Here is a 15659-nt window from a genome sequence, read left to right as displayed (position 1 = left end):
TTAATCAGAGGAGTCCAAGGATGTCTTTTATTTTACTCTTGTCCTCCCCTGATGATCTTTTGATTAGGAAAACTCTTCAAACTGGAGGGGTTAGATATAGCACTATTAAACCCTTTCAATTCAAGAAGCCTTTCCTAAGCCGATTAAAATCATCTGGTTGCTGCAAAAATAAAATAAGAAGGACCACCTCGATTCAATGGCTTCACTACAGGAAATGCATGAAATAAAACTCTGTAATATAAATTCATAAACATGTGGAAAACTATTTCATAATATTCAAGAAAACATAACTTCCAAACAAATTCAAAGAGCAAATGTAACAGGCTTAACTGTATCAAATTAAACTGCTTATCCAACTCTTTACTTAAAAGCCACAACACAAAATGGACGAAGACTCAGAAACACGAACACGGGAGCATGAAGCTTGATAAGAGAGACATGCAGCAAAGGGGAGGGTGGTGGTCAAGTGGTTAGAATACTGGTCTGCTGTCTAAGAGGGCATGAGTTCAGTCCAATGCTGCAGCAGGGAACAGTTTGATTATTTTCAGTTCTTTAGAACAGACTTTTACTGATCTGCCACAAAACCCACTGACATGTCATAAAGAACACTTCCACTAATGCCATCACACTAGTCCTGAATAAGACAGTATAAGTATCCATTCATTATGGTCAGTGGGTATTGGCACCAAAATGGGGATATGTGAAGGACTGTGTCATGTAGGAGGACTGCAACCCTCAAGAAATTGGCTGTCAAATTTATGCCTTGAGTCAGTAGAAAAACAAACAAACCTTGCTGTCATACCTGCAACAACTCGGCTCTTCTCCATGACCTGTCGCGCCAAGATCTGGTTGAGTGCCAGGATATGCTCACGCTCCTTCTTCTCGGCTGCCATCTTCGCTTTGAATGCCAATGACCCTCCGGTGCTGGCTGCTTCACTCTGGTCAGCCAAACCATCATCACTGGAGTCGCCTTTTGTCACAGTTGTCTGGGTCTCGGACAGCATCTTACGGATCGCCTCTGCTTTCTGTGCTCTAAGGGCTCGCTCCTCTTGGGTTAGTTCTTTTTCATCATCCTGGTTTCGGTTGGAACAGAGTTAGGTAACTTGTACAGAGGAGCAAAAGTGTGTCATAGAGAAGAACAATCATAAATAATCATCTATGTTAAACAACTTAATGATAATTTCTAAATTTTTAAATCATTATTTTCTAGTACTGTGGTCATGAAAAGAACTTATTTATGACAGAAAATATAATGTCTAAACAGTTTCCAATGCCACAGGTCTCCAGGGCCCAAATGGGGTAATATGGATTGGATGATGCAATACAATATATAGAACTAATAGCAGCAAGCAGCAGGCTTTAAAATAAATACAAATAAATAAATATTAAATGAAAAAAAAAAACAATAAATAAAAATGCATGCAACAATAGTGCAACATTCTACTTCAACTACAGTAGATGCTGGAGTTACCGAACTAATTCAGCCAACCTCCATTCTGTTATCTCGAATTTTCTGTTTAATAGAGTTCCATAACCAAGGCTCAATATATAAGAAAATATTCCAGTATTTCGAGCTATTTTCCACCAAATCCTTGAAGACAACCCAAACCTTACAAATTATGCTAACTCTCAGTGCTACACATAGCAGTCTGAACTCATAATTGATATCCCCAGAAATACATTATTGTGTATGGAATTCCCTTAATGGAATTATGCTCGATTTAATGGAAATTTTCCATGAAAAATGGAAAAAATACCTAGAAAAAATAATTCTGTTATCTCATACCTCTGCTAAATCAGTATTCATTAAATACAGCATCTACTGTATATTAACTGAACTTCTTTCATCTGGAAAAAAAAAATATGCAGACACAGGGCTCCATTTTAATTCAACAATATAGTACCACTCAAACTTACTTCATCTGGCATGTATCTCTCAGGAATATATATCTTGTTTGGAGCACCGAGGATGTTGTCTATAGTGGACTCGTTGAAGCGCAGATCCCGAGTGCTGAGTGTGGACTTGACAACGTCAGGGTGGTTACGCGGCCGCAACGCTCGCACCATATCACAGTCGTCTCGGGATCGCGCACCCTGCACCATAAACAACAAATTTTTACCATCAAATACTGTCCTGCATCATCATCATCATCATCATTATCATCATCCTGACTTTCCTCCCCACCTAAGGATGGGGTGAGGTAGTCCAAAAATGTACACCTGCCAAACAGTTAAATCACTGACTATCAAGTTAAAAGGAGTGCCAAACACCTGTCATGTGCTCCTCTATACAAAATCACTAACTGCACAATGTTAAGTCAGGTGAATGGGACTTCCTGCGTTTGAAGTATGAAGTATCTCAACCTATCCTTAGATGGGAAAGAAAGGTCATGCTGATGATGATGATGGTGACACATAATAAGACCAGCATGTGGAAGAAAAGAAGTACAGGTATCAAAATATATACAGTACATCATCAGTGCTGAACAAATTGGTGGGTTCTGAAAAAAAAATCTCCACTAAAACATAAGTACAACAGATATTATGCATTGTGACCTAGAGGACACTCAGCTCACATCCACACACTCAGCATACAGTACCTCTTACTACTGAACTGATATGACCTACAGATCTGTTCCTAAAATATCTTACATACCTGTTGGTCTTTCAGTATTAGGATAAATTTAAGAAAACAAATTTGGGATAATCCTACCGTACTGTAGTTTAGTAGTACTAGTACAGTAGTTACACCCCCAGGCTCATCTGAATGTGAACCCAGTGGACTGCAGGCTGAAGTGATCCTTCTCCTATGGTCCACCATCCTCCTAGCAGGGGATAGGGAGGGAACTGAGGGATGTTTGCATAACCAGACTGCAAAGCCACTCAGTCAAATCGGTGCCACCACTTACAGGTGTCCCTCTCCAGCTCCATAGTCATGTGTTCCATGAACAAATCAATCAACTTTTATCAGATACCCCATACCAATTTCTACTTCACAGCTGTAATCCTATTCATGTTTTATAAAGTCTGCTTTTAAGGTTGATTACAGCTCTTTTATACTAACTTGGCCCAGATATTTGTCCTGTTGAGACTTATTTCATATAGCTCAGTGGCAGAAAGACAAAACAGTGGCTCTACATCATTACCACAGCACTTCTTCAAGACTAGTAACACACTCTAATGTTATCTATTGGAGTAACTCTGCATTCAGGATGGAGAAATGGCTACTTTATGCCAAGGCAGAGTAAAAGGAGTATAAAAACTCCACAGCAGCCAAAATGTCCAGCTCCTCTCAAATGCACACTTAACCATTCCTGCCACACAAAATACTGGTGGGTGCAATATAAGGGCGATCCTGTATCAAGAACAGATATTACTCCCAAGTACCTGTGCTCTGGATGTTGTGATCATAGTGAAAAATTTTAAAAGGGCAGTCTCACTATGCGGTAGAAAAAATGCTCAATGAATCTGGTGCCACTGCCTCCTGGGTCCACACCTTCATGCAACACATCACACCTCGGCCTCCTTTACTGAATGGACAATTGACGGTGCACTCAAATACTAAAGTCCATCCATTTCTTCTGTCCCTATTTCACTGACGGATTCATAGATGTTTGAATGTGACATAGTGAACTAAGGTGCATATCACCAATTTGCGGATAATATTATGCACCTTTGTCTACTATGTCTCATTTGCATCTATGAATTCAGCAATGAGTAAGACCAGGGAGGTGAACAGACTTTGTATCTGACTGTACAATGACAAGATCAACAACCATAATGACACCTGCTATCAGTCACTTTAAATTAATTATACTGTATACCTTAAAATTCTAAAAACATATGATCTTCTGTGGTACACTATGCATCACTTGGGAAGAAAATTAACTTTACGCTTGAAGACAACATGTGATGATGATGAAGGACCTGAGTGGTGACCAACACTTTTTCATCCGGCTTTGAAAAATACCGCTGATTAGCTTGTAATTTTGGAACAGCACTGTATCTAGAAAATTTTTTAGTCACAGCAACAGCTTTCACACAGGTTACACTAATGCTGTCAGTTATCAAGTGTACATGATGGCACATACAACTTAGAGTAGCAGTTACAAGGTGTTACACTGCTGGAATGAAAAGTCTGTGCCTGCAGTTACAGAAAGAAAAAAAAAAATTGAACAAAGTTCTTGACTATCGTGGTGAAGAAGTGAACCAAGCAGTCTTGTTGAAAATCCCACACACAGATACTAGTTACATAAAATACTGTATTTCATTAGTTTTATGCAGGATCCTACACAGAAAATTAATTATATAAAATGCTTGGTTTATGCCATGTACACCAGATACTATAACTGAGAAATGGAATACATAATGCAGCAATGCATGAGCATCATATTACTGCACATATACCAATACCAAATATAACAAATTGTTTTCATTTATAAAAGCATCTAGCTGCATCTTATTTTATACTTATGTCAAGCAAAGTGAAGTGCAGTGTTTGTAGATGCCACAGCAAAATCTCAAACATCAAAGTTAACCTGATGCAATCATTGTACTGTACTACCAATTATAAATTCAGCCACAGCCATTCATTAAAGTGCACATATTTCAGTAGATACAATACATCCACTGAGGCCAGAAAAGTTAGCTTAGAATAATGACCTGCCACTAGAGTTAGCTTAGCATAATCAATTATACATATTTTGCATAATACCCTGTAAAGAGTTAAGACAAAAATAAAAGACTAAAGTTACAAGCAAGAGCATCACATCACGCACATTCCTGGGTAACAGAAGGGCACTAAGAGCAAACACAGAAAAGACAGAGGCATGGCAGGACAGGAATACAAGGGTGGATGAACTGTACCTCAGGAGTGCCCGCATCCCTCGTCTCCAGCATCATTGGCCGGCTACTTGAAATTGTAAAGTGGCGTCGCTTCTCCTTGGGAACGGCACGGCGGTGTTTCTCCGCCTCTGAGGCCATTTCCTTTATGATCTCCTGAGCTGCGGCACTTTTGAACACAGGGGAAGGAGGGTCCGACTTGGAAGGGGAGGCTGGGGGGGTTTGTTCGGTATCCCGAGAGAAACCAAAAAGCTGTTCATGCGCACTCAGTGGCCGGTCTTTGGGGTTCTCAGTCTACAGGATTAAAATAAAACAAATAAGCCATGCATTACTCATACACAAGTCCTCACCTTATGCTCTCTTTTTTGACATTCATTTTTGCCATAAGTGCCTTAAATCTGATGATGCACTGTTTTATTCTTGTTATCTCTACACAAGTTTATTCACCACAGGACAGACTTTTCAAACTGAAGGAGTTAGATACAGTACAGACTTTGTTAACTAGTTCCCTACTAGATGTCTATCCTAGATTGAAGAAAATCATCAGACAGTAGCACAATAAAGCAAAAAATACATCATCAGATTGAAGGGGCTGTCAACAGAAAATTGGAAAAAAATTGCCCATTAATCCCTGCTGCACTGATACTTTATAAGGCAATTTAACTCCCCTGAGTTGCCATTTTAAAACCAATGTAAACTGTACCTCAAGTGAGGCTTGCAGCATGGCCTGTGCAGACCTTTCCAGTGCCTCATGTGAGATCTACAGCTCAGCAAGGGTTAAGTTTCACTGAAACTCATAAAGCTGATTTCCCAGTTTCCCCCAAGTTATAGTAACAGCTGCAGGGAAAATCAGAGATATTTTCAACAACACTTGTAGCATAAAACAAGGACTCCATGTACAGGACTCACAAAAGAAATACGAAACAAACATGAAAGATTAATTAGAGGATGGAGGAGGAGTTTATCAACTACCATGAACAAACTTCAGATTACAAAAGTATAGGATGTCCTCACTTAAAGCTGTCTCACCAGAGTGGTTTCATCATTAAGTTTCTATTGAAAAAGATTTTTTATCCTCCCTTAAAAGTTGCTCTTTAATCACAATGAAGTCCCTTTTTTTTAAATCCCTGTCATGAACCAAAAATATGGTTCACTAAAATTAGTATTGGTTTAGAGGTTAGAATGCCCAAACTGGAGTAACAGCCATACATGGGTTCAATACCCCAACTGGTGAATGGTTTTACAGTCATGCCGCTTTTGTTGCGTAACCCTGGTATGTCTGACCAGACAGACCCATCAACCACAGATAAGCAACTACTTCTGGGGGGCCATTTTACAAGTACAGTACAGTACAAACACTGTAGGAATCTGGTGCCACTGTGTGATTGACAATGCCTCCCTTTGGTTAGACCAGGGCCCTTCCCATGGCGAGGCACAGGGAAGTATAGGAGGTTTGGCTCTCAGGTGGATGCCACAGCTGTTCCACTCAAGATAGGTTACACAGGGTAGGCTCTTCTTCAATGCATTTCTGATTATGTAATGCCACCACATGAAGTAGGCTGATCATCTACAATGGAGTTGCCTAATTCAAGTATCCGTAAGCCGTGGATTTGTAATCCACAGTACATTGCCCAACCAGTCCCAATTTTTTTTATTCCACAGAAAAAAATCAAAAACGCAGTTCCTAGGTTCCAAAGCGGCTCATTTCCGAGGAGATTTATAATATCCAGGCACCCATGGTGTATTCTGCAGCTGCTAACCAATCACAGACAATCTAGACCCAGCAGCCAATCACAGCCCGGCCCTGGTGGCAAGTGCGCACACTACAGCTGTCATGTTTTTTTTACCTCCTGTCCCGCCAACTGCCAACTACATCTGTTCCCCTGTGAGTTCTGAGTGCTACCTGGACTTTTTTTTTGTTAAGGTTACCTCTCCCTGGGCTCTGCTATGGATGGCCCCAACACCCCAAGGCGACATTCAACCTAGCTGATGTCCAAGAAGAAGGCTCCTTTAAGTTATCAGCAGCGTTTGGATGTTATTCGTCAAGTGAAGGAAGGAGAGAAGTTTGCACACTTGGCCAGGGAGTACGGCCAGAACAAGTCAACAATTCACAGCATTTACAAGAACAAGGCAAACATTTTGAAGTGCATCAAGGCCTATGGAACTGGAGCATTTGATGAATGGGTTCACCGCCGAGACGAGGCATTAATATGGACTGAACGTTGCCTGGCTATGTTTGTGTTAAGGCAGGCCAGGGAAAACGTTCTTGTTGACGGGCCAGTATTGAGGGAGAAGGCTAGAGTGTTTTAAGATTGTCTGTTTGTGTTTGCTGTTGGCTAGTTAGGTGTAGGCAGGGTGCTGTATGGGGATTCCATGAAGGTCCAGACTAAATATCCTTTTTTCCCATTGGTTCTTAACTTTGTAAACCGCGGATTTTGTAAACCGCAGGTAGGTAATAGTCTCTAATTGCCGCGGATTAGGCGACTCCACCGTACTCATAAATGTACTGGGCCACAGCAGCCTACTCTTGGGCCTCTACCACTTGAAGGGGTTAGTATGAGATTGGCTGTTACTGTATTTTACACCCTAAACTATATTCTGCTCCCTTTAACCTGGCGCAAAATGACTATATGTCTTGAATTTTGAACGGTTTCAAGAGATTTACACCAAACTATGGTATTAGTCTTGTGGAAATGCTGTGAAAAAGATGCAGGGTCATAAAATTGTCTTATTCTGGCACTGAGCTACAAGGAACAGGCTGCAAAATGTCAAAAAACCCTAAGTTAAAGAGAATTAACTATATTGCTGGAGAGGGACATTTTCAAAGGGAGACACAGGCAGGACCAGCTTGAGGAACTGCCCAGGTATTTACTCATCCCTCATTCCCCTCCTTATCCCAGAAAAGGAGGATGGGGGAATGCATGAGAAGGGTATACTCAGCCTGCAGTCCACCGGGTCCACATTTAGAAGAGCCTAAATTTGCAACTACTACTATTATTGCATTCTAAACTTTAAGTGAGGACAGTTTATACGCTACGAAGAAAACCAGTCAAATAATGCTATGAGAACGGGGTACACGAAAGAAGCTAATATGAATGTAGTATGACAAACATGCACACACACTTATCACACTAATAATAATAATGATAATTATAAAAAAAAAGGAATCATAAACTAAAAGGGATCCTGTGAAATCAGGGGTCACACACTTCACAGTATGCACAGTTATATATATATCATCATCATCATCATCATCATCACCACCACCCTCATCATCATTTTTTACTCCTGTTATTGTTAATTCTGTTCAGCACTGGAGAGACTCTTAGTGGTGAAGAGGGTAACAAGGCTACATCCAACCCCTCCTGCTCAGAAAATCTCTCTCAAGCTGAATAAAACTGTCCAGAGAGAGAAAAAACAAAATAAGGATACAACATCGTGATGATATTCTAGTGAAGATACAGAACAAAGACGAGTGACTACAGTATTACTTTAGCTAACTGTACATATGAAACACTATATATTATATTACCAGCTCAGCCTCAAACTGACATCTCTCTGTCTTAAATACTAAGCTGTAAAATGGGATCAACATTGGAAAACGCTGCTAGTCATGAATACTGGCAATGGTAACGATATTATTATTTTTTTTAATTGTTTTTGTTGTTGGTGTGTTGCAGTCCCAGGCTTATCTGACTGTGAACACAGTAGACTGAAGGTGAAGTTGTTCTCCTCCTGCAGTTCACCAGCCCTCTTTCAAATGATAAGCTGAGCTGAGGGATATCTTCATAACCAGGCAGGAAAATATCCACTTATATCAATGCCACCACATGAAGGTATCCCCCAAAAGCACCAAAAAGGATGTAGAGCTGGGGCACTGTCAAATTCCATCACTGCACCAGGGAAAACAAGCTGCAAAGAGAAAAGAAACGTCTACCAAGTTAAGGTGGATGAACACAAATGGCAGCCCCACCCACCTTTGATTTCCAGTTAGTTGACTTTTTGAGGGAGAGGTTGCTGGGTCGGGTCATGGTGCCGGAGTTGCCAATGCTGGTCCTCATCATGGCCGCCATCATGCTAACACGCTCACCTGGCCTGTTGCCTCCGTAGTTGCGTGGCAGAGAGGCAGACCTTTAAAATGAGGGTGAAATTTATTATTACAGTACTCTTTTCACTTTAACCTGGGCTAAACTTGCTATCTCTCTATCCTGATTACTATACTGCCTTCACTTTGGCTTGGATTAAAATCTGCCATCTCTCTAATATTACTGATGTACTCTTCACACTTTAATCTGGCCTAAAATAGCCATATCTCTATCCTGAATACTCAGCTGTATAGCAGTAACAAATTAACACAACAATACAGTCATGCATTGCTAGTTACAAAGAAGTGCTAAGAAATGGATGCTGAGCCACAGTATTGTCCATTTCTGCCACTGAGGTAACTGAAATCAGCTGTGACAGGATGAGAGTCTTAGCCAAGTTAATATGAAAGTTATTGCCATTGTGATATTAAACAGCGAACAAACAAACCTTGATGCAAATGAAGGCAGAGGAGGGTCATTCTCAGCATCGGACAGTCCATCACTTTCGGCTTCATCTTCGAGGAGGTGAGTCAGGCTGGAGTCTCCAATGGTCACTCGCTTCCCACCAGACCGATCCTTCCGTCGCTCGGTTGACTCTCGCTTTACAATTCGCACTGTTTTAATTTCTAGAGGCTTTTCTTTCGGAAGAATACCTGAGATGAAAAGTAATAAAATGGTATACAGTATTTACTACTGTACAGTATTTTACGGGAAGAAATTAGAGAATACTGACATATAAACATGTGCATATACATGCACAAATGCATTCACACACATGCACATACATACAAATGTATTCATCATTACCATCATCATCATCATCATCATCATTGTAATCATGACCATTTTTACATATAACATATGCTTCTAGTAAAAAATTCTAGTGTAACGTATCCCAGATGAATGATACTCCAAAATATGCACAACATTAATATCAATAAAAGAATCCAGATACTGAGGCACAAAACAGGTAAGAAGGTACCTGTACTGGTAAAATATATGGTAAGCACATTATACTATATTCCTTTTCACCATCAACACCCTATACTAAAAAGAAATAAAGGAATGTAAGTAAGCAAGTAATAAACAGTAAATATCTCAAAAAAAAAAAAAAAAAAAAAACTTGCACATCACTCACAGATGCACCACAATATCTTTCCTCCTGTCATCAGCAGGTTGAAGTTGCCCTTCTCCTGCAGTATATCCTTCTTTTGGGAGGATGCATAAAGCATCTCTCTCAGGCACCAAGGGAAAACATTCATTTATTTTCATTCATCATCCAATCCCATATAAAAATAACTAATCCTAGTAAGGAAACTACAGTACAATGATACTCATCACCATCATTAGCCTGAGTCAGTCCACTGCAGGAGCAGGACCCTTCTCATCTTGTACTCTTGCCATTTTGTTCACTGTCTACCTCCTTCTCTCACTCCACCTCTGGGTTAAATAAGGAGTTCAGTGAGGACTAACTGTACTTCTCATAAAAACCAATCTCTTCCACAATAAACACAGACTCACCATAATATCTTTTCATCCTGTCATCAGCATCATTGATATCCAGGTGACTAGAGGAATGCTGCTGCTCCTCCCCATCTGGCTTGTTGTCCGCAGCATCACGGTCCAGGGTCAGCATTGAATTCCCACCCATATCACCATTGAATAATGACTGCAGAAAGACACAAATCATCACAATCATTAACAATATCACTGACTGAAAACACACACACACACACACACACACACACACACACACACACACACACACACACACACACACACACACCATCATCATCACCATCACCACTGGCTGCAAAAAGACCCAAAGCATCATCATCATCATCATCACTAACATTATGATTGTGGTCAAAACAAAAGTGATGATATCTAAGGCTGATGGCAGTACTGTCAAAGCAGAGAGAGTGTGGCTATGTGTACTTTGCCACAAGAGTGTGGGAAGTAACACCATATTGTGCAGTGTTTGTGATAAGTTGATGCATAAGAGATGTAGTGGTATTATAAACAGACTGCAAAATAATGCCAATTTTGTGTGTGCAGTGAGTCTTTTGGGTGTGTGGAAGAGTTTTGTTATTTGGGGAACATGTTGTGTGCTGGAGATGAGGCTGAAGCTAAGGTAAAGAGTGGATGGAGGAGGTTCAAGAGCTGTTACGTCTCCTGACACTGAGAGGGCTTTCTCTCCATACTAAAGGATCTTTGTATGTGTCAGGAGCGTAATGCTACATGGTAGTGAGACCTGGGCAGTAAAGAAAGAGGATATTCATAGGCATAAACATACAGAAATGACAATGATTAGATGGATGTGTAGTGTATCCTTCAATGCACAGCCTGGAGGGGCTAGGATTATGACTGAAGAGTTGAGAGGATGGATGAGACTGGTGTAATAACTGAAATGAAACTTAACAAATTAATCTCTGGTCTGGATGAGATTCGATCCCTGGCCCATGCACTCCAAATGCACGCACATTACGACTGAGCCAGAGGATCCACGCTTTGGCTATGAACAATGCGGGCATTTATAGACCCCATTACACCCCTTCTTTTCTCCCCTTGGTGATTAATCAATTTGGTGTGGTAGCATAGGACTGGAGGCCACCACTGGGGATGCTGCAGACCACACTGACCACTTCATCTCCAGGATTTAAGGGCAAGAATGCTGTCAGCTCACCAAGGAACAACATCCAATTGCCAACAAAGCCTCGTCTCACATCCCACACCACTGCCAACCAATGTAATAACTGAAATGAAACTTTACAAATTAACCTCACTGTCCTGGCAGGGATTTGATCTCAGGCCTCCGTGCTCCACATGCACGCATATTACAACTAAGCCAAACAGAAGATTCCTGCTTTGGCTATGAGCAACACAGGCATTTATAGACCCCAATACACTGGAATGTACTGGTGCTGTGATAAAGAGGAGTAGATTGTGATGGTCTACGAATGTTGAGAAGATGGAGAATGACAACTGGGTGTGGAAGGTGATACATTTGAATGTCGGAGGTGGGACTGAGAGGCAGACTGAAAAAGACCTGGAATGAGGTCACAGAGAGTGACCTCAGTAATAAGGGACTGAATTGGGAGGCTGCCAGAGATTGAGCAGCATGGAGAGCTGCCATTAGGTGACCAAGGCTGACACATGCAAACATGTTGGAGCCTTTATGAACGATACAATGCAACCTTTCAGTAATTCTTGCTCTTTCCAAACAATAATACAATACTCTGCTTTGGGCAACTTTTTGAACTGAAAAGGTTAGAAATAACTGTTATTTATCTCTTCAGCAGGTGGTGGAGAGGGAAGCTTTCACAAGGCAGCACATATATGACCCAATGGCTCCACTGACTGACCATACAAATATCCCTCAATTCCCTCCCTAACCCCCAAATGGTGGATGGTGGACTGCAGAAGGGTAACATTTCAGCCTTCAGTCCACTGAGCACAAAATTCAGATGAGCTGGGGCTGCAACTACTAACAATATTACATCTTTAGCAAGACACTTCTCCTAAGCCTCATAAAACTATCAAGTACATGCAAGAATAATAGAAAAAAAATGTCATCACAGCGAGAGCTAAGAGAAACATTTATTAAAATGAATGGGATAGATACAGCCTTCATCACCCTCTTCACTGTAACCAATTCACCTCAACCTGGCCCAAATTTTTACCTTTTGCAGCTTGTTTCACTTAGGACAATGGCAGAAAATGACACTACCATAGTTCTACTTCCTTTCCATAGCACACCTGCATGACTAGCATCACAACTTAGTGTTAATCAATTGTTAAAACTCACCACTCAAGATGGAGAGAAGGTAATTTCAGGCCAAGTTAAAGTGAAAAAGAGTACTGTATAGATCACCAAAATGCACAAGGTTGGTGACAGTGGTGATAACGATGATGATGACGATGATGATGATGATGATGATGATGATGATGATGATGATGATGAATGATGACAATGATGTTATTATAATACTTATGATAATTACCCAGCCTACCTTAGAGTCAGCTAAAGACTGGGACTGAAGATAGACCATTTCATCCCTGGTCGGGTCCAAGGGTGAGGGGCGCTGGGCGAGGTGGTGGGTGTAGGAGCGCATGTGTTCTGGGGGTGGGGGTGGTGGGGGGTAGTCCGAGTCTGTGTAGTCGGGGCTCTCAGAAAAGTCATTGGGGCTTACCTGGAATAGGGTAAAGGGTGAATGGAGAAAGGAAGACTGACTGGGAGAGTGTATGTGAGTGAGGTGGAGGGGACGAGAGGGAGAGATGAAACTGATGATGGCATGGGGGGATACAGTGAAGAGGTGTATGAGACAAGGAGATATGGGCTGAAGAGAGGGAAGCCTGTTGGTAGAGAATATGGTAACATGGAGGCAACTCATTTGTGGCCACCCCTTACAGGATTAAGGCAGCTGGAAATAGACAGATGGATGAATCAACCCACTCTATTAAAACTACAGATTCATTTCAACACAGAACTTCAGAAAACTATTTACCAGCAGCTGTCAACTCACCTCATTCATAGAACCACTGGTATTAATACATACAAGAGGGATGGATAAATGGAGTCAATCTATCAAAACTATAGATTCGATTAAGACTACACATTCATTTTTACAGAGAACTTCAGAAAAATATGAGAATCAACCAACCTCATCCACATAACCAGTGGCATTAACATAGACAGGAGGGTTTGAGGTCCTTGGGTCATCGGGCTGGTCAAGGCCGCGGTCCCGGGTCACCATGGCATCCAGGTCCGTCTCCAGCCACGTGCTGTGAGTGCGTCGCCGTGCTGGCACGCGACCCGCACCCACAACACCTGTCGGGGAAGGACGCACCTCTATCCCAGGGTTCGATGATGTTAACTTCTGTATCTGTGAGGAAGAGTACAGATGTTAGCAACCTTATACTGTATATCCTTCTACACTGTCACTTTGGGTTATATTCGTGAAAGGGAGTATGAATGTTAGTGATCTCATACACCCTTCAATATTAATGTATGTTACTTTCGGACATATCTGTAGGGAGGAGAAAGAGGAGTACGGACCACAGCAACCTCACATATCCTTTCATATTACATTACTTTGGGTCATGTCTGTGAGGGGGAGCGTGAATGTTAGGGATCTTGTCTACATTTCCATACTATGTTACTCTGGGTTGTTCTGTAAGAAGTATGGATGTTAGGAACCTCATACACACTCCCAAAATATGCCAGTTTGATATGTATTCTAAATAACTTTGGATATTCTTAACAATCTCTTTCTAAGCTATTTTTTCCACATATTACACCTCAGTATCTTCTTGAATGGTACTGGTGCAAGCTATACCAATATTTGAAACAAATAATTAAAAAAAAAGTGTACTGGGTATTATAAATGAGTAAAAAACATGTTATGAAGCCTACAATGCCACTTACAATATGGTTCATAATTTACGGGGAAACAGGAAATATCAGCTTAGTCTACTGTATATGTCTAAATCTCATGCAACACTGTTATTCATCAATACATGGAATCAAAATTTACACCTGATGGAGTTTGCCATTAGTAATTTTCAAATACCTGCTGCCATAGTTATCATTTTCCCTTGAAGAAAGGCAAGGGAGGCAAGGAGCTTTTTCATATACTGCTGGGACTCTATCCCTCTGTGTTACTCTTAATGTCATGAGTTGAAAGTATGCTTCAAAATTTTATGATACTTATGGAACCATATCTATTATGGAACAATAATAATGATCTAGATTGCCTACTCAGCCACCAGAAACTTATGCTTTAACTATATATACAAAATTACACATTTATAAGATACTTCTCTGAACAGCTTTAGTTCAAAGCTAATGAGCAGTGTACAGCATCAGAAACAGGTTAAAAGTGAAAACATCTCACTATAAAAAATTTACGCATTAAAAATAACAAATTTATAAATGAAGACAAAAAATTTTTGTAGCCTTGTAAAGAGCTACTGGGATATGGTAATTGTATAGAACAGTATATACTATACTGCCATATGCCTTCACAGCTGTGGCACCAACATATACTGTATACAGGTATATAAAGGAGAATATTGCACAATTTGGTACCTGGCAGTCCGTTTCCCAACTTCTCATTAAATGATGGTGGCCCGTGGCAACTTAATATTAACTGAACACAATGAATATCAATTTTGCAACCTCAATTTCCATACTGCCTTAATTGTAATACATATACAACAGAGTGGAGTACACACCTGATGACTAAGTTCAATTCTTCGCCTCTGGAGGTCCTCCAGAAGCGTCTGAACCCGTACCATTTCTGATTCAATATGACGAGTTTCAGCCGAACTGCCACTTTCTCGGTGAGAATTGCGGGCCATCGTCATTTGAATTTTTTGCCTCAGCATCATCATCTCATGTTCCAGTCGGCTATTTTCAGCCGCTGTTTCTTCAAGTTTCTGTTAATTTTGGAGTAAGGTTATCAGATGAAACTGCCATGGGAGAACACAGATTAGAATTTTACAAATCATACCTTTGATCTTTCTGAAACTGGGCATAATGTGATCAATTGTTAGATTAATTCGATATTAATTTTCTAAGAGTTACTTGATTACTTGAATTGATGAGTAAACATCATTACAGCTACAGAATCTAACATGCATTAGTTCTATTAAGATACTTGTTCATTACTCAAAATCAGCATGACTTGGGTTGCAAAGTTATCACCTACATCACTAATACTGTAATCA

The 15659-nt window shown here is 40.6% G+C and overlaps 1 protein-coding gene across 1 annotated transcript in view; it reads right to left on the bottom strand.

Moving 5' to 3' along the window:
• The window catches only part of LOC145418765 (uncharacterized), a 402864-nt gene that overhangs the window by 13187 nt on the left and 374018 nt on the right, over nt 1-15659 (bottom strand). The window contains exons 25-33 of the mRNA XM_080287101.1: nt 15165-15368; nt 13592-13813; nt 12932-13120; nt 10449-10596; nt 9376-9580; nt 8820-8973; nt 4867-5136; nt 1918-2094; nt 803-1073 (exon numbers count right to left, since the gene is read on the bottom strand). Coding sequence (XP_080143227.1) covers nt 803-1073; nt 1918-2094; nt 4867-5136; nt 8820-8973; nt 9376-9580; nt 10449-10596; nt 12932-13120; nt 13592-13813; nt 15165-15368 — 1840 coding nt within the window. The remainder of the gene's footprint in view (nt 1-802; nt 1074-1917; nt 2095-4866; nt 5137-8819; nt 8974-9375; nt 9581-10448; nt 10597-12931; nt 13121-13591; nt 13814-15164; nt 15369-15659) is intronic.

The sequence above is a fragment of the Coenobita brevimanus genome, chromosome 116, assembly GCF_032717465.1.
Source record: "Coenobita brevimanus isolate Jiangsu-jjx chromosome 116, ASM3271746v2, whole genome shotgun sequence".
Classification (NCBI taxonomy): domain Eukaryota; kingdom Metazoa; phylum Arthropoda; class Malacostraca; order Decapoda; family Coenobitidae; genus Coenobita; species Coenobita brevimanus.
Note: the sequence above shows the minus strand (reverse complement) of the source record. Positions and strands in the feature narration are given on the sequence as shown.